General features: G+C 41.8%; 1 protein-coding gene across 1 annotated transcript in view; it reads right to left on the bottom strand.

The window, feature by feature from the left end:
• LOC310773582 (ribose-phosphate pyrophosphokinase 2) overlaps positions 1-18,972 on the bottom strand; it is a 39,412-nt gene that overhangs the window by 5,168 nt on the left and 15,272 nt on the right. Inside the window, exons 2-6 of the mRNA XM_083633490.1 lie at positions 12,136-12,319; positions 4,971-5,069; positions 3,061-3,185; positions 535-708; positions 189-348 (exon numbers count right to left, since the gene is read on the bottom strand). Coding sequence (XP_083489616.1) covers positions 189-348; positions 535-708; positions 3,061-3,185; positions 4,971-5,069; positions 12,136-12,319 — 742 coding nt within the window. The remainder of the gene's footprint in view (positions 1-188; positions 349-534; positions 709-3,060; positions 3,186-4,970; positions 5,070-12,135; positions 12,320-18,972) is intronic.

Genomic DNA, 18,972 nt, shown 5'->3' with positions numbered 1-18,972 from the left:
GAAAAGATGCGTTTCCAATCTACAGTATATTAACCTTCTTCAGGCTGTACCAATACATCCATAAAGGTCCTAGTGTAGATTAGACAGTTTCATTTTCAGTAATGCTCATTTGACAATGCTCCGAAATGTTCTGCATTGAACCAGGAAATGAGTAGACATGAAGTTCTGTGTGCGTGTGTGATCTGCACCTGTATTTTCGGGCACGACTTCATCTTCTCCTCCTGTGGGATGGTGTTGGTTACCACCACAGCCTCGAACGGGGCATTGTTAATGCGAGAGATGGCCGGACCAGAGAAGATGCCGTGTGTGAGGATGGCATAGACCTTTATTGCTCCAGCATCAATCAGTCTGGAGGAGAAGAAAAAAGGTCAAGCTAGACAGTGTGCGTTTGTGTGAGGAAAGAGACTTCAACAGAAACATCAGAACCTTTCTGTGTAAAGTCTTTCGCAAAGAGGTAAAACTGATAGTCACAGTCCTCAGTTCTGATTGGCTGAATCATGTTTACACACAAAAAAGAACAAAAATGTTACTGACTTGTCTGCGGCGTGGCAGATGGTGCCGCAGGTGTCGGCCATGTCGTCCACCAGGATCGCCACGCGGTCCTTAACGTCTCCCACCAGCACCATGCGGTCCACCTCGTTGGCCTTCTTCCTCTCCTTGTGGATGAGGGCAAACTCCACATTCAGTCGGTCCGCAATGGACGTCACACTGGACAGAGGAAAGGAAGAGGAGATGAACAGAGTGAGAGATGATCACTGCTCTGTTAGAACCTGCTAGACTTCAACGACAGTCTTGAAGAGAATCAGTGAACTTGAACTAAGAACTTGAAACCAGGATCAGAACCAGATTTAATGACCAAGTATGTACACATACAAGGAATATGACTTGTATATGACTTGGGGGTGGGGGGGGACGTAGAGAGGTATGCAAAAGTTAAAACAGGGAAGGCAAAAGGATACATTTAGACGTTAGCAAAAATGTACAGTAGCTACGATATACAATAAGTGTGGTGTAAAGTGTCAATTTTAAATAAGTATATATGAAAGACTGTACATGTACAGTAAATGTATAAGCCACACATGATTGTAAACAAAGGCTTACACAGATATGGCTTAAATACAGATTTGTTTCAGATATTGCACAGTTATACGCCATTCAATGTGAACGAGGCTTTTAGTCGGGTATTGCAGTTATTTCCCAGAAAATGTGCATCAAATCATGAGTGTGCGCACAGTTATTCCACAGTATGTGTAAGCTAAGTGTTCGAGTGTTAATCAGAGTGATGGCCTGTGGGTAGAAGCAGGCCATCGCATCTAACATCTTCCTAAATCATTTTGTCACATAATTACAAACATCAGACATCTTTTATCGAACTTGTGGGATCTGTCAATACCTATGAAACTGGTATTATCCAGTCGACTGCAAGTTACCATCTTCACAGTATCATCATTTCCACACCTCCAGAAATATACTGCGGCTTTTTCAAATTACAACATGTAGCGGCCGTCCATCCATGACCTCTCCAATACCTGTGATTAGAGCCCGACCGATATATCGGTCCACCGATATTATCGGCCGATATTGGCCAATAACCGATATATCGGTATCGGCCGACATGTTGGCCGATATTTCTTTATTTTGTATTTTTTAAGTTATAGACAGCATGTTGTGTATATTTGATAATTTTTCTTAATTCAAGTTATATTTAATATTTGTTCTATTTGTGTTTTTGTATTTCTAGTTATTTATAATTATTAAATCCCCAGTTCAGTTTACTGTTTCATTGCATTGATGTCATTTTGGACAATAAAGTTGATTGATGAGCTCTAAAATATCCTGCCTACATTACATATCTCTAGTCATGTCAAGTCATATCTTTGTCAAGTGTTTGATATTTGAGGGATCATTGCAAAAACATTGTGTAATATAATGTGTATATTTAATATAAGAATATCGGCCGATATATCGATATCGGATTTTTTTTACTCCCCAATATCGGCATCGGCCTCCAAAATCCAGTATCGGTCGCGCTCTACCTGTGATCCTGTCACCCGTTTCCTCAGAGCTATGAGTTCCTATGTGTGCACTGTATTTACCGTTTCCTCAGAGCTAAGAGTTCCTATGTGTGCACTGTATTTACCGTTTCCTCAGAGCTATGAGTTCCTATGTGTGCACTGTATTTACTGTTTCCTCAGAGCTATGAGTTCCTATGTGTGCACTGTATTTACCGTTTCCTCAGAGCTAGGAGTTCCTATGTGTGCACTGTATTTACCGTTTCCTCAGAGCTAGGAGTTCCTATGTGTGCACTGTATTTACTGTTTCCTCAGAGCTAGGAGTTCCTATGTGTGCACTGTATTTACTGTTTCCTCAGAGCTAGGAGTTCCTATGTGTGCACTGTATTTACTGTTTCCTCAGAGCTAGGAGTTCCTGTGTGCACTGTATTTACTGTTTCCTCAGAGCTAGGAGTTCCTATGTGTGCACTGTATTTACTGTTTCCTCAGAGCTAGGAGTTCCTATGTGTGCACTGTATTTACTGTTTCCTCAGAGCTATGAGTTCCTATGTGTGCACTGTATTTACTGTTTCCTCAGAGCTAAGAGTTCCTATGTGTGCACTGTATTTACCGTTTCCTCAGAGCTATGAGTTCCTATGTGTGCACTGTATTTACTGTTTCCTCAGAGCTATGAGTTCCTATGTGTGCACTGTATTTACCGTTTCCTCAGAGCTAGGAGTTCCTATGTGTGCACTGTATTTACTGTTTCCTCAGAGCTAGGAGTTCCTATGTGTGCACTGTATTTACTGTTTCCTCAGAGCTAGGAGTTCCTGTGTGCACTGTATTTACCGTTTCGTCAGAGCTATGAGTTCCTATGTGTGCACTGTATTTACTGTTTCCTCAGAGCTAGGAGTTCCTATGTGTGCACTGTATTTACCGTTTCCTCAGAGCTAAGAGTTCCTATGTGTGCACTGTATTTACCGTTTCCTCAGAGCTAAGAGTTCCTATGTGTGCACTGTATTTACCGTTTCCTCAGAGGTAGGAGTTCCTATGTGTGCACTGTATTTACCGTTTCGCTCCGCCTGCATCTGGAGACACGATGCAGCTGTTTTTCCACTCCGGAATGTTTTCTCGGATCCACTGGAGAACTGCAGGTTCTGCGTATAAGTTGTCTACAGCGATGTCAAAAAAGCCCTTCAAATAGACACAACAGAGCAAAGTTCCTTAAGAAAACGGGGTTCAGTTAATGGGCCCAATTTTAGGCTTTGGCAAAAGCCCACTATGACTCCAATATTGGCGAGATACATTGCAAAAATGTAGTTTCCTTTGTTCGGATGCAGTCTTAAAATTTTATTTGAGCTAGATGAAAAAATATATGTTCTTTGGGTATGACAACTTCAACCATATGGATGCAACTGAAGATGTTTAACACCAGTGACATTATCTTGAAATGAGGCAGATCATGTTTTATATTTTATTTATTTGCACATATTTAAAAATGGAAATAGACAAAAGGAAAACAAAAGAATCTCCCTAACCCTTAATTCCAAATTCTTATAACATCTTAATTTGGAAATTGTGAATCCCTGCCCCCCCCGGGAAGATTAAGAAGAAGAAAAAAAGAAAAAAAAGAAGAAAAGAATACAAGATAACCAATTAAAAATCAGTTTGCAAGGTAGATTTAGCTTTTAACTACAAATTGGCCACGTCAAGAATCAGTTTCAATTAAGAAATCAGAAGTAGTTCTCTGTTAAGCTGCCTTCACATAATAAGCGGTCTTCACTCATAATAAGCGGGCTTCTCTCACCACGAGGTACCAGAGCAGCAGTAGCTGTTGCTAGGTGAGACTGGTTGTGCTCATGTAAGGTCAGCAGTAACTAGGTCAAAGTTAAAATCTTTGAACTTTGACCTCAGCGCATGGTGGCAAATTTGAATGGTGCACGACCCCAAGGGTAGCGCTGCCACATAGTTGGGCGGCACCACTCTTGGCACAGCGAGCGCAGAGCTGTTTTACCGCGGTTCATGTGTAGGGGGCTTTACATAACCTAGAAGCTAAGAAAGAACCATTTAATATCTTCCCTTCTGTCTCACCACTATGTGATAGTTGTCGGGTGTCAGAGGGCACGCTGTCCCATGCTTTTTGGTTTTGCCGTTCACCATTTGGATTCTGGGCCAAAATATTTGATTGGTACTCTAAGGCCTACAAAATAAGCCTGCAGCCTGGGTGACTCGCCCGGCTGATTTCTCATGGACCCGTTGCATGGGATCCCATGCACAGCATACAGTATATTACAACCACATAAGCACCTCATGTGGCTGGTAGCACCACGTTGTGTGTGTGTGTGTGTGTGTGTTAGAGCTGTCGAAAATAATCGATTCAGAGATGCATCGCGATGCTTAATAGGACGATTCTGAATCGATTAACAAATATCAAAAATCGATTATTTAAAAAAAAAAAAAAAAAAAAAAAAAAAAAAAAATTAATAATCAAATAAAATAGAATGTAAGTACATGCAGTTGTTTATTTTAATTATGGATCATAATACAATGCAATTCCAAATGCACTTTTATTTTAAAAGTAGCCACACAGTGAGAAAAAAGAAAGTGAGAAAAAATAAATCATGTATTGCGGAAAAAGTGATGCCTCGATTTAAGATGCATCGTATAATCGAATCGAATCGAATCGTTGACTTGTATAATCGAATCGTATCGAATCGTGAGATCAGTGAAGATGCACAGCTCTAGTGTGTGTGTGTATATATATGCATTATTTGTATTTTCCTGTCTGAGTTTGTTAAATTTTGTTCTTTGTGCTCTAAAAGAAACTGAAAAATAAAATATTCAAAAAAGAAAGAACCATTTAATGAATACACTTTTATGGTTTTCTTTGCATATTTATCATAACATTACTATAACAATGCCTATAAAATGACAGTAAGAGTACTTGAACTTATTTCCTTTAAAGACCTGTGTACTAACCTGGATCTGCGAGGCGTGGAGGTCCATGGTGATAATGTGGTCGGCGCCCGCCACAGACAACATGTTTGCCACCAGCTTGGCTGATATGGGAGCACGACTCTGGGACAAACAGCAAGATAGAGTCATTTGAGGACAAGTTCTTATAAGAAACAGACCTCCAATTCAAACATTGAGTTCATGTTGGAAACCTATTGTCACAGAGAATCAAAAATAGTTTTGCATGAATTATTTTAGCGCATTTCAAGATTGAGTTTAGTCCGGAATCATTTCAGCTCTTGGCCACTTTTTTCAGGTCTCGTTTTTAGTGAAAAGTAAAATAACCTGATAAGTCTCTTGATGAATTATGTATTTATTTTTTATTTGAAGGAATCTGAAGCAACTAGTGCAGCGTGACTAAAAACACCCCAACCAAAACATATGGAGTGGGAAGCAGTACCAAGTGTCATTTCTACATCAAATCATTTTGTTCTTATGGGCACAGGATGACAGTTGAGAAAAAAGGAAGGGACTAACGGCATTCTATTTGCCTTTTAGACATTTGATCCTGATATGAAGCAACTTAAGGAGGAGTTCAGGTAGGTAGATGTTGGGCATCTTGCTGAAGGACATTTGAACAGGACTGGACCTGACCTTTCCATTAATGGACCATCAGTCTAGAAACTAAGCCACTCTGCCGCCCCAGGCTCGTTCTCCAAGTTGTTTTCTTCACTCAAGAAGAGAAGAGGAAAATATTTTGTAGACTAGACACACATGACAAGCGCTAGGCTTTGGGACTTGTTGACAAAATAATGGGCTACCTGCGGATGACTGCTGAGCTGGTTTTCTGTGCGGGGAGGTGGGGCAAATGAAACGTCAATCTGTATTGATTCTGAAGTGTCAGACTGATAAGAGATTAGGCATTAGGATTAGTACACAACATCCATATGCAGTGCACTGTGCAGCTCACTAAAACAAGTAGGCTAAACAAAACCACATCTGAGGAAGGTACACCTTAAATAGCTTTAGTCAATTCAAACAGACTCAAGTCCGCTGTCGCTAAAGTTCCATACCCGTTTTCAGACCTTGGCTTTCTTGACTGACTTTGAAGAAAATGCTAATTTTGTTAATAGTGTGGCTGGACATCATTGTGAACTGGGCCATTTGACTATAGCTCAAGATTATTTTTCACAACGTCAAATCACATGTGACATTGTGTTGGATCCATGACTAAAATGTTTAGTAGTATATATTATTCCACAAATTTCCAGACCTTATGCCCGATTCTTAAACTGTAAATAGCTAAGTTTATCCCCCTGCAGGGATCCTGCAAGTAGCACATTTTACAGAGTCAAATGTTTGTGCACAAACTGCACAGTAAGTTAACCCCGCACAGCTTTTTGACCCAAGCATGTTGCACCTCCATGCGAGTTAAGGAGATAATATTGCCTTCTTGGGCCTCGTCTTATTGAACAGCTGCAGCCTGCAACAACGGAGGAGTGCAAATCATTGCAAAACAATGTTACCATGATGTGCTAACTGGTCTAGAAAGGCAGGTTTCTTCTTGCTTCATGTGGACTTGGTATGCTGTAGTGATTACACCAGCACCTGAGGCAGCATGAGATAGGCCTAATGATTTATACGATAAGCAGGCTGTGTGGACCCATTTTCTCTGCCTGTCGGAAAGTCAGATAAATATCAGGCTTTCCAACATTACAGCAAGGCAAGCTTTTTTTTCACCCTGGCGTGTTGCTCCGCAGCTATTAGTATGTTTTCTCATACATCACAGCTAAATTAGCTGAGACGTTAACCTGTAATTGTAGGAGGGGGAGACAACTGTCAGGCATTAGAAACAGTGAGACCCAGTGAAAAGTTTCATCTAATTTAGTAGCTGCTGGAAAGTTGCCCATCACAGTGTTTCCCATACATAAAGGAATTTGTGGCGGACCGCCACAAAAGGATTTGGACCGCCACAAAAAGATGTTGACCAAAAAAACAATTTTTTTTTTTTTTACAGTGCACCTGAACGCAACATGCAAGATATCCGCTGAATAAGTGTCCAATAAATGTTCATGTCATTCTGGCCAATACTTCTGTTATAGCATTTCAGTCTGGAATATGGAATATCTTTCAATAATCTATGATTTAGCTGCTAAATTGTCAAATACCGCCATCTGCTCGCTACCCAGGCACTTATGTATGTACTTAACCTAACTAACTTAACCTAACTAACTATCCGGTGTGCACAACACTGTCAGCCTAAACTCCGGCTGACACCCCAAAAACCTACAATCCGCTACAGAAAAATGTATATTGTTTGTTTATTAACTGGCCCCTCGCCTTCTATCATTTCACGAAAGTGGCAAAGCAAGTTGAGTATCCCTGACCTATAGGGAGAAATTTAGTTTGTCATTGTAAACCCACAGCACAGTAATGATGACATGTTCTTCATAGATCTAGCCCAGCGATCCTCAAAGTCCGGACTCCGGTCCGCATCCGGACCCAGACGCCGTCCTATCCGGACCGAGCCCTATAACCTACAAATCACTGAATAGTTACATTTTCACGGAGCATTTCTATTTTAACCGGCACATGCTTTTCTAGCCTTTACGGTACTGGTTTATCTGTCAGGAAGCTCACAGACCAATGCATGCGCTGTAAATCATCACACGTGATGCTACTCAGCCAATCAACAAGCGAATCGATTCTGCCTGCTGCTGCTGCGGGAGAGTTGACACACGGACGGAGGAGAGGCGAGACTCGGAGAAATGCGAGAGAAGTATTTCACATCGCGTGCTCAAAAGAAACGAGTAGACCGCGAAAACAAAGCTTTAGTTTTAATCCAGAGCACGCAGACTCATGTTCATTCATTGGTCTCACGAGCAGTTCAAAACCAGTCTGTCTCGTGAAGTGTGATGCGATCCTGACCAGCTGTCTATGGAAGCGCCACACATGAGCAAACACTAGGGGTGTCACAATATATCGTCCCACGAAATTTCGCGATAGTAAAACGTCACGATATGTATCGTTGAGATGAAATCTCATATCGTGAATTTTTTTTTTTTTTTTTTTTTCCAAAAGTAGACAAAGAAACGTCTTTGTTTGTTGAAGTTCAATGTGTGGAAAGTAGTTCAGTTGAACAAGTCTCTGAAGAGACACATGAGAAGTTATACAGGAGAGAAACCATTCAATTGAGTTTCTGGCAAAACTGTTTACTTGACAGGAAAAACTGAAGATGCATAAAAAATAGACTAAGAAAAGTCTTGTTGTTTGAGTTTGAAGAAGAACTGAAGATGCATAATGAGAATTTATACTGCTGAGAAACCTTTTAGTTCAAAGTAAATCTAAGTGACGTGTAACTCATTCTATTTCAAGATAAGCCTTATCTCCAATCTCATGTTTTTTCTAGTTGTTATTGTAATAACAATTTCCCACAACAGCATGTTTTGTATTTGTGCATTTCAAATAAAATACTACTTTTCCAGTCATATATTGTCATTATTCAAGTTTAAAAAAATATTGTTAAAATCGTATCGTATCGTTATCGTGAACCCAGTATCGTGATACGTATCGTATCGTGAACTGAGTGTATCGTGACACCCCTAGCAAACACACACACTCAAATCCAGGGCGCGCACACATTCACTGCCCAACGCAAAGTTTGCATTGCGAGCGACCGATAGATAGAAAGACAGACAGGCAGGCAGGCACAGACAAACAGAGTGCTCACTTCTATCAAGAGAAAAGGAGGTTTGTTGGCTGAGAGCCTGACTGATAAAATGTGAAATAGAGTTAAGAAAAGGAAGAAAAGGGGGAACTTATTTTTCTAAAATTAAAGCACTTTATTTTAAGATGCAAATTTTTCCAAAGCACTCTGTTGTGTTATTTCTAAATGCAGCCATTATTTTACTTGAAATGAGAAAAGAACATGTATTTATTATTAGTGTAGGCTAGTTATTTATAATTAATCCAGTTAAATATGAAAACTTTAAATAAACATTATTGGTGTTTATTTTGATTTAACAGTCAGTCATTGACTACATACAGACGTTGTACCATTAGGCTACTGCAATCATTGAAGTAGCCTAAGTTCAATGGCACTGAATCATAACGCAAGCTCAATGTTCCGGACCTTCGCTTGAGGACATTTTCTCTATCTGGACCTCTTAGAATTTTAATTGAGTGCCCCTGATCTAGCCTTTTAATTTTGCTCTTAAGCTTTCTCAAAGTACACCAAATTCATGCATTTTACTTTAAAATGTTTAAAAAAATCTTGCGGGGGGGCATGCCCCCGCACCCCCCTAGGGGCTCTGCGGTCCCCCACCACAAATACTCAAAATCCTGTGGGAAACACTGCATCAGAAGAAGCCAGAAGAGGAACCAACAAAAAAAAATTCAATACACGGTAGCTCCGAGGCTGAAGGCTGTAGCTCACAGTGCCTAATATTTCTGTTACTATTTGACAATACTAGGGATGTCAACGGTTGACCGTTAACCGCCGAGAACATCTGACCGGATAAGCATGTCGGTTAAACGGTTAATTTGCATACGTGTTGCCAATCTGGGAAAATAATCCTCCTTCGTGGGAAGCAATGTTAATGTAAGTACGGTATATTAAAACATGGCACAAGGGTTAAACTAGCATTATATAGGAATTAAAAGCTCCTACCACTACGAACATTCATTTAGAGAAAGGCTGAAACTGCCTCGTCAAGCGTTTGAGAGCAGTGCTGCATGGAATCCTGTCTCTCTATAGCCCTTTTCACACATGCCTGGAATTCAGCAGCTATCTAGAGGGCATCCGGATGGCCTTGTATGTGTGAACAAATCTTCTTGGCTCATGCGCGATCCCGCGAGCCTCCTCCTAGCCGGAGGGAAGTCTTGGGCTCAGGGTACACCCAGGGGCGGATTGCCCCCCCTCCAGAGCTCCGTGAAGTAGCCAGGTCAGTGAGGACAGAAAGCCAGTGTGACAGATTATTATTATATAAATAGTCGATGTGAATGAGAGAGCAAAAAAAACATCATGCCGTTTCAGTGTTTCCAAATGAAGCTTAAACCTGCTCCGTGTGCGACAGCCAATTGCTGGATTGAAAGGCTCATGGCTCTGATCTGATTTCATGTCTGCTTCGCACAGCACACACATTTAATAAGCATTTTTGGACGCGAGGGTCGTCCCGCTTCCCAGTATTGGACATCGCTAGGTAGCGTATCTGGATCTGGTTGCGTTCATGCCTTTGATTTAACGTTTACACAGCGTTTGTGAAGATTCAATGGCAGAACCGCAAATTCCAAGTAGCGTCAAGTCAGGCAGTATAAAACGAAAACTTCCGGGTATAACCTTCGCAATAATGGCAATTAAATAAAGTAAATGCACGTGTAATGTTTTTTTGTGTGTGTTTCGAAAGATACAGAACGGAGATAAACTGGAAGAATATCCCTTCGAAAAGTCAATTTTAACCCGTAGTGAGTCGACATTCTGATTTTTTGTTACCAAGTAATACAACATTTATTTTGAAGGTAAAAACGTCTAGCTTCCTGTATTCTGTATAATTCTAGTAGGTTTGATGCATTTCAGGACTGAACATAGCAAAGACCTGTTTTGTTTGTAGTGCTTGCGACTCGAGGAAATCGATGCATCTGGGCGTGAGTTGTAGGGTTGTTTAATTAATTACTAACGTTATGCGCAAACGATGATATGCCGTGAACGTTAGGCAGTTATCGCCCATTATGTATTTTTAGTTTTCACAACTCCCCATTGTGTGGTCATGCTCAAATTCCCCCTTCCCCGCCCCCTCTCTACTTTACAAACTCTGCGGAGGTGCTACTCATGTGAGAATGCAACATGCCTCATGTGTGAAAGGGTACACTTCACGTATCATCCGGGGCAGGCTCATTGGTGAGCAACCCTCACCTGATCCGGAGTTCATGTGTGAAAATAGCTTATCTCTCACTATCCGCCCCACCCCCCTGCTCTGAATTTCTGACGACAGCTCACATGTGCTCTGACCATTTCAGAATGAATTTATGAACACACCCATAGCGAAACAATCAGCTCATTAACCTGTGTTCTATAATTTTTGTTAACGTTATATTTCACGTCTTAAAAAAAACTTTACTAACCGGTTAAGGGTGTCGGTTAATCGAAAGTAAAATTTCCCGAAAACTTGACATCCCCAGGCCTAGACAATACATTTACTGACAAAACCACAAGGGTTATCTGTAAATCTGAGTAACTTGTTTGATGTGCTTGGGATGATATAAAACATGGGCAATGAAAACAGAAGGCACAAATGACAGTGAGCCCACTGTGTAAAAGAACATGGAGGAGATGGTTCTAGACCGGTTTAATACTGTCAATGTTGCTGCGGACCGGCGGCGGCGGGGGGTCGTGATATTAGACACACTTTTTCCTTGCATGAACATATAGCCTACTTTTCAGCCCACCTTCATTTGCAAGCGTATACGCCAGGTTGAAAGCGTTCCTTTTTCTTTCTTTATCTCTCACTTTTCAAGCTCGCTGCATCCCGCCCACATGTATCAGCGGGCCATCAGCATTAATTAATTACCTCCCGTGCCACCTGCACTGCAATGCTGCTCTGCAGTCCACACAAATAGTCTCTCCCTCTCTCCGAACACCTCGGCCCGAGCGCGGAGTGCGCTCCCGGTTTGCGGAGCTCTGCCTCGCGCTGCCTTCCTGAAGTATGTCCTGTGCACTTTTCTCAACGGGAGGTAGAACATGCAGAGCGCAAATCTGCAGTACAAGAGGCGAGCAGCAACAGCGCGGGCACCGGCTATCTTCTTTTCTTCCTCTGATTAGTTGTTGCTGACATTTAAATGTCAGCAACAAGCACATACAGAGACATACAAGTCCAATACCATTACCACACACACAGGGTATACCTATATAATATTATACCCTATGTTTATAAAAATAATAATACAAAATATATATATATATTTTTTTTTTGGACCGGGCTCGCGGCCCGGTGATTGGGGACCACTGTTCTAGACTGATAAATGTGAAAGGAATCAATATACTGCAAGGATATCAGGATGGGGTTTTAGGGGTGATGGTGCTCTGTGTGTGTCTCTACCTTATCCTTCAGGATGGGGTTTTAGGGGTGATGGTGCTCTGTGTGGATATCAGGATGGGGTTTTAGGGGTGATGGTGCTCTGTGTGTGTCTCTACCTTATCCTTCTTGTCCTGCCGGGCGTAGGGGAAGCAGGGTATCACAGCGGTGACGCGTGAGGAGGAGGCGATCTTGCAGGCGTTGATCATGATGAGCAGCTCCATGAGATTGTCGTTAATTTCACCACAACCACTCTGCACGATGTACACGTCCTCGCCACGCACGCTTTCCCCAATCTCCACACTGATCGACAACAATGAGAGGAAAAAAATATATTACTATAACATAATATATATATAATAATAATATAATAATATATAATATAACAAACTCAAGTGCAAAAATTTCAGTCTGACCTGAACCTGGAAAATTCCCATCCAAATGAAAATGAGCCCAGAAGGGTAAAACGGCCTAACTAAAACCTTAAATTGCTAAAGGCGACAATTTGTGATCAATTTCAATAATTTTTAAATTTAAGTAACTGCATTAGAAATTTGTCCTGACCTTTGACCCTCACTAGACAACAGCACTGACCATTAATCAATATGGATTAAAGCCATTTTAAAATAACCTTTGCAGATAATATCATACTACATGTTACTAAGATTGCACGATATACCCATATTCAAGCAGAAATAACAGCCATGCAAACTTGAAACAGGTTAGATATCTCAGCCAACATTTGGATGAAGCTACACAGGCACTTGCCCACTGGCATGAATGTTCAGAAACATGTCTGGGCCAAGTCCCTCCACACAAATTTAAATCTCAATTACAATTTCGGCTTCCCACAAATATGAAAACAAGATAATCGAGATAAAAAACATTTTTATATATACATTTATTTTAGTTCGCGTATTTATTTATCTATTTTTTTTACTTTTATTTTATTCTTTTTTCAGTTCAACTATAATGTAAAGTTAACACATTCACTGCCAGCCATTTTTTTTTTTTTACTGTAGGTAGCTTCTGCCAAGCCGTTTTTTGAGGATTCTGGCTCATTTTACAAGAGCCGAGGATAATTTTCTGCTTGGACTTTGTGAACACGAAGTTCACAAAAGTACTAATAGAATGTGTGCTTTCTCTGTCTAAAAGAGTTAGTTTGTAGAGTTAGTAGTTATGTAGATATTAGCCGTTGAGTACAGCATGGTTTCAGTGTCTGAGACAGGAAGCTGAGATAATCGCAGTTTTGTGAAATTCAATCAAACAGGCAGAACAGTCACTTTAACCATTTATTTTTGGCATCAGTGAGAGATCAGACATCTGAACAATATAGTTCTGAACACCCTCTCCCTTAAACTCCTCCCTCCGTGGGCGTGTCTGGTGGTGTTTGTCACAAGCCAGTTTCTCCTGCCTGTCTGAGCAGTGAGCAGCCTCCCTCTCTGGCGGCCCCTCGTCGGCGAGTGTGGCGAGTGTGGACTGTGGATAGGACTCAATCGTTTCTTGGATTTTCGGTTGAGAGCTTTGATGAAGCTTTGTGCGATTCTAGGCTTTATGCTGCCCACCCAGTCTATTTTTGGAACCCACCCGCCCGTGTGCAGCAGCGTGAAAGCGTTTTCGCCTACAGTATGAGAATGAGGCTCGTTCGTTTCTGGGTTTTCGGAATGCGTGCGATTCTGGCCTTTCTGCGGGTGTTTCAAAGTGTGTTTCACCCATAATCTATTATGCAAATTTGCAATCCCCCACGCCAGCACCGCTCTCCGCTCTCGGTGTGCTGCTCTGCTGGCGCGGCCGCTCTCGGGCGAGTCTGGTGACTGATGACTGTAAAATCGCCAAGCCATTTCCTTGAGAATGGCTTTCTCCCGCGGCTGTTTTTGGTTGCCTTTCTCTCTGTCGGGAGAGCACTGTCGCCACTTAGTTGGTCGGTAAAATAGATTATACTAATTCAATACTTACAATATTTTTTATAGGAGACGTGGGGGGCATTGATCCACGTAGCACCGTCAAAAAAAAAAAAAAAAAAAATTTGACGAGTCAACTCGTCATTGGCAGTGAACGGTTGGATTGTGTTTGACGAGTCAACTCGTCATTGGCAGTGAACGTGTTAAAAGAAATCCACTATAAAAAAAAAAAAAAAATCAAGTTCAATAAATGAATGCATGATGTTGCCAAAGTCTATAGCCGCTTTCACACCGGCCTTGAAAGCCGTAAAATGTACGGAAAATGAGATCCGCGCCTCCGATGTTAAAGTTGTGAAAGCGGGTTAGTGGGTAATTGCTGTACGCCTTTCGTTCTGCCAGTGGACCTAGTCACAGCGCCGGGTTACCCTGCAACCCGCCTCCACCTGAAAGCGTAGGAGCGGCAAGCCGGAATGGTGCGAATGGTCAGCTCAGTCATAAGAAAAAATACAGGGGACTCATGCAGCAAGAAAGGCATAAGTGAAAGTAAAAAAAAAGGCGGCCAGGAGGAATGCTCCGTGCCTAGTAAGTAGGTTAGGCTTATGCTCAAACGATGTTGACATTAGTAGGTAAAATTAACGGATATAATAAGTTCAGAGCACTATGGCTGTCTGTGGCGAGTTGGTCTGAGGATATTCCCTTAGGAAACCAGCTCCAGAACTGCAATCTGTCTAGCTCGCCAGTTGTGCATTCCCTTACAAAAACTACTAACGTTATAGTAGTCATGTGCATTTATAGCCTATACTATTCCCCCGACGAACGTTATGCAGACTGCAGCCGTTTGATATGCGGGCGTCGTCTTTCAGAACGGACGCTAATTAGGCTACTTCATGGGAATAATTTGCTTTACAAAAAACTGGAAGCAAAAGATAAGAATTAGCCTTGTACCTAATAGGCTACATGATAGTGCATCTGTGATCCATAAAGTTGATCAGATGAATATTGAAAGCCTTGTTACCATGCTGCATGTAGGGGTGTCGCGGTACATGACATACATCACGGTACGTCGTTTCACGGTACGTGAAACGACACGACGAATACGTCAAATCCAGAAGTGCCTAAACGCTGTTTGAACGCCATTGAATTTAATTGAATGAAAGGCCAGAAGAAGCGGCTAAACGTTACATAACACTGACAAAGCTGTTAACTTGTAAACAAGCAACTTACATCGCGTGGGATGACAAGCAAGATGCGGTGAGGAAGAGGGGATGACTCCTTGTCATGTTCCAATAATCCATTAGATGACCGAACGTAATCATCATGGTAAACAAAACTCGCATCCGCACGTTAACAAGCTAACAGGCTAGTAACAGGCTTGAATTGTTCTTCTGCTGTTTTATTCTTCTTCTACTGAACATGTAGGTATTTTGACGTTGACTAAAGAAATACTGCCGCCTAGTGGCCGCTTTTAGATAGGATTCCAAATTAGTGCTTAAATCAAACACATCAATAGCAAATGCTACATAAAACAAATACAACAGGGGGAGAGGTTGGTGGGAGTATTAGGCTATTCCACACATGCGCTCTATTTACAAACTTGTGTACAATAAAGATTTAAAGTGGGGGGAAATGCCTTTGCCCTGTCAAACAGCTGGAATACAGACATCTGAGAGGGAGGCGCACCCCACACTTTGGAAATCACTGCTCTAGAATAAAACATTTATTAATTCCCACTTATTAGACAATAGACACTATTTCTGATGGTAAAATTAGCGTAAAAAGCAGAATTCAGACAAATTCAAAGGGAAAAAAACTGAATTTGGGATTTGTTGCTTTTTCCCCCCGTTTTCGTACCGAACCGTGACCCCAAAACCGAGGTACGTACCGTACCGTGACTTTTGTGTACCGTGACACCCCTAGCTGCATGTGGACAACACTGTTTTATCAGTTTGATCCTTAATGACCGCAGCTGCACGTCGTTGGCTGGCGTACATCGGCGATGTTTGGTTGTTGAATGAATTCGTTCATCATACAGTAGCCTAGGCTACACTAACCTATGAAAATATTAATTTGGGCTAGGAGGAGCTGGGTGGAAATGCCTCCGCTCGCCTTTCAATCCAGGAGCGGTGGCTGTCACCTGAAAGCACACCCCAAGATGGGAATGTGGCGGTGCTGCTTGGCTGTGTGTGAAAGCAATTTCTGTGGCGAGGCTGCCGGCTTTGCGGGCCTTCTGAACTGCAATTTTGCGGGATCTGTGTGTGAAAGCGGCTAATGAGTAATCATGTTAAATAATCGCGATCTCAATATCAGTCAAATCAGGATTATGATTTTTGCCATAATAGCGCAGCCCTAGTGTGTGGGCTTGTAGGAGGTGGAGTCGGTATTGCCAGTCACACTGGTTGTGTGTCTCTCTAAAGCAGTGATCCTCACTACTTTCTCCATGAGAGCCACACTAGCCGGTCAAAGTCAAGAGGAGAGCCACTTTTACCGCAAAACCACACAGTAAGCATTTGATTTAGTTTTTAGTTTATTAAATGATCAAACCAATGATAAAAAAATTAGAACCAATGATAAAAATGTTAGAAACAATTATAAAAATCATAAAAACATTTAGACCGAATTTATATATACCGTATATATATATATAAACGATATAAAAAATGATAAAAGTGATGAAAACATTCACACCGACTTGATTAAAATATATATAATGAAAACATTCTGATGTTCAGTCTGTCTCTCTCTGGGATGCAGCTCCAAACCTCCAGACAGCTGCTTTGCTTATCGTTAAAACTCCAACGCTGGGACACTGGTGACTTGATTGTTGCAGCTTGCGCATTTCTCGTTAACGACGAGGAAATGCCAGCTGCAACATTACGCCCTGTCACACCTGAAGCGCTCTGTTTCTGCGTCCCTGCCACTGACCCAATCCCTCCACGAGGCATTGGCTTGTTTGCAGTGTTGCCAGATACCGGTATATGGTGAGTTTCAACCCCCATTTGGTGCTGCAAAGGGCCAAAAAACCTGGCAACCACGCAGTTTGTTTGACACCGCAGTGAGGGAATGGTTTTGACATGATTGTATTATTTCTATCAGCTGCGAGCCGTAAGCCGCCAATGAAAGTCTAGAGCCGCCATCGTCTCGCAAGCCGCGCAAAGAGGATCTAGGCTCTAAAGGTTCAGCAGTTTCCCCTAGAAAATGTTTCAGGCGTGGAGGGATTTCGAAACGTACCCCGACCGCAACAGTGGGGGCCCTTTAGAGGCGACGCTAAACTTTTAGCTAACCTGTTCGCATCTATGTTAGCAATGGTATCCCAAGTATCATCATACTATTATGGGACACACGTTGACACGTTTTGGGACAGCGCTGCACTCTGGCACGATACTCCTAAAAGCAAAATGCTTATTGTTTTGAATGATTTGGCATCTTCTATTACTATCAACACTAGTATTGTTGTATTGTAATAATATGCCATAAAGGTTTATTGAAATTTTGGGGAGAACAGGAAAAAAATATTTATTTGCTTCTTTCTTTTCTGGCCTGGCGGGCCTGCCAGGTCTGTAGAATGGTAGGGGATAGGGCTGCACGATATTGGAAAAAACTGACATTGCGATATTCCCCGCCCATGCGATATATATTGCGATATGAAAAAATACAGATTTTCACCAGATTAGCTCTATTTGAAAGAAAATAATATTTCTAGAATGATTGGGATGATTTTGTAGAGGAGTCCATCTGATTTTGGAGGGGAAATTAGGTATTTTAATGTTTCTCAACCACTGGGCTGTGACCTACTGGTAGGCCTCAGAGCGTCATCTATCAGGGTGCATACACATTTTGACCAATGGATTTCCATGACTTACATACATGAAAAAGTGAGTTATGACATTCTACTTTAAAATGTCACTAGCCTATACTTCACTTAGTGTAATGCAGCCTTTAAAACCAGGGAAAGACAACATGTATGCTGTATCACCATATTACCATCCAACATCTAAGACCATATAGTCTCAAATCACAATACAATATGGATATAAATTTGATATATTGCCCACCCCTAATATTGAGTGCCAGAATCTACCTCCCAATGATGCTATTTGCAGAAAAACATTAGATTTAATTGATTATAATCACTGCTTTCAACTTCTTTCGTTCTTCTAACGTTTCAATAAATCAACAATGAAACACCGCTGCCACTTCACACATGGTTACTTCACACACTTGGTCTGACCCCCCTCCAGAAACTACCAAGTGGTACGCTCCGCATTTGGGGAGTTCCGGTTTTTGAGCACACGCAGGGCAGTACAGAGACGAGGATTCACATGCAGCCGACCGGTGACAAACAATTCATTCGTGAAAAGTAATAAATATATATTTAATTGCCCAGCTATGTCTATTGTCTTTTAATTTTCACCGACATGTTTTGTGTAAATGAGTCGCTATGTATGATTACCTCTACCGTAACGTTACTGCTATCATCTGATGCATCATCAGACTGAGGGGGAGAGAGAGCTGCGGTGATACACGGACAACTTCTCAGTAATCACTTTAGCCTTCGTGTCATAAGTTGCGGTCTTGCTTTTTGGTGTTTCAAGAGTAAATATCTCCACTCCACGGACATGTTGAGTTACAGCAGCCAGCCTGCTGTATACTAGTGCGCTGCAAGCTGTGGACAAGTCCGCCTCGCAATCACATCGTTTACAGACAGGCTACTGTCAGCAACGCAACATAAGCAAAAACATTTCAATTTTGCTCTCTGTGCATGTTTGTTGTGTTGAAGCTAAGCATTAAATGAGTGAGTACAGTAGCGGGGCGTCTCTCTCCTTTGAGAGAGCCTGCATTTCACTCAGTAGGCTACCCCTAAAGTGAGAGTTTATCAAGCAACATGACGAGTTAATTTGCTTTTGACATCGCACGTCCTGCGATGTGACTATCGCGCATGCGCACATCGCAATGTCGATGTGTAAACGATATATCGTGCAGCCCTAGTAGGGGAAACACTGGTTCAGACATGAAAGCCACAGCAGGCAGGCAACACGTGTGTGAAACATTCCTCTG

Source organism: Poromitra crassiceps, assembly GCF_964638095.1.
Source record: "Poromitra crassiceps genome assembly, chromosome: 3".
Taxonomy (NCBI): domain Eukaryota; kingdom Metazoa; phylum Chordata; class Actinopteri; order Beryciformes; family Melamphaidae; genus Poromitra; species Poromitra crassiceps.
This window is presented reverse-complemented; position numbering and strand designations above follow the sequence as displayed.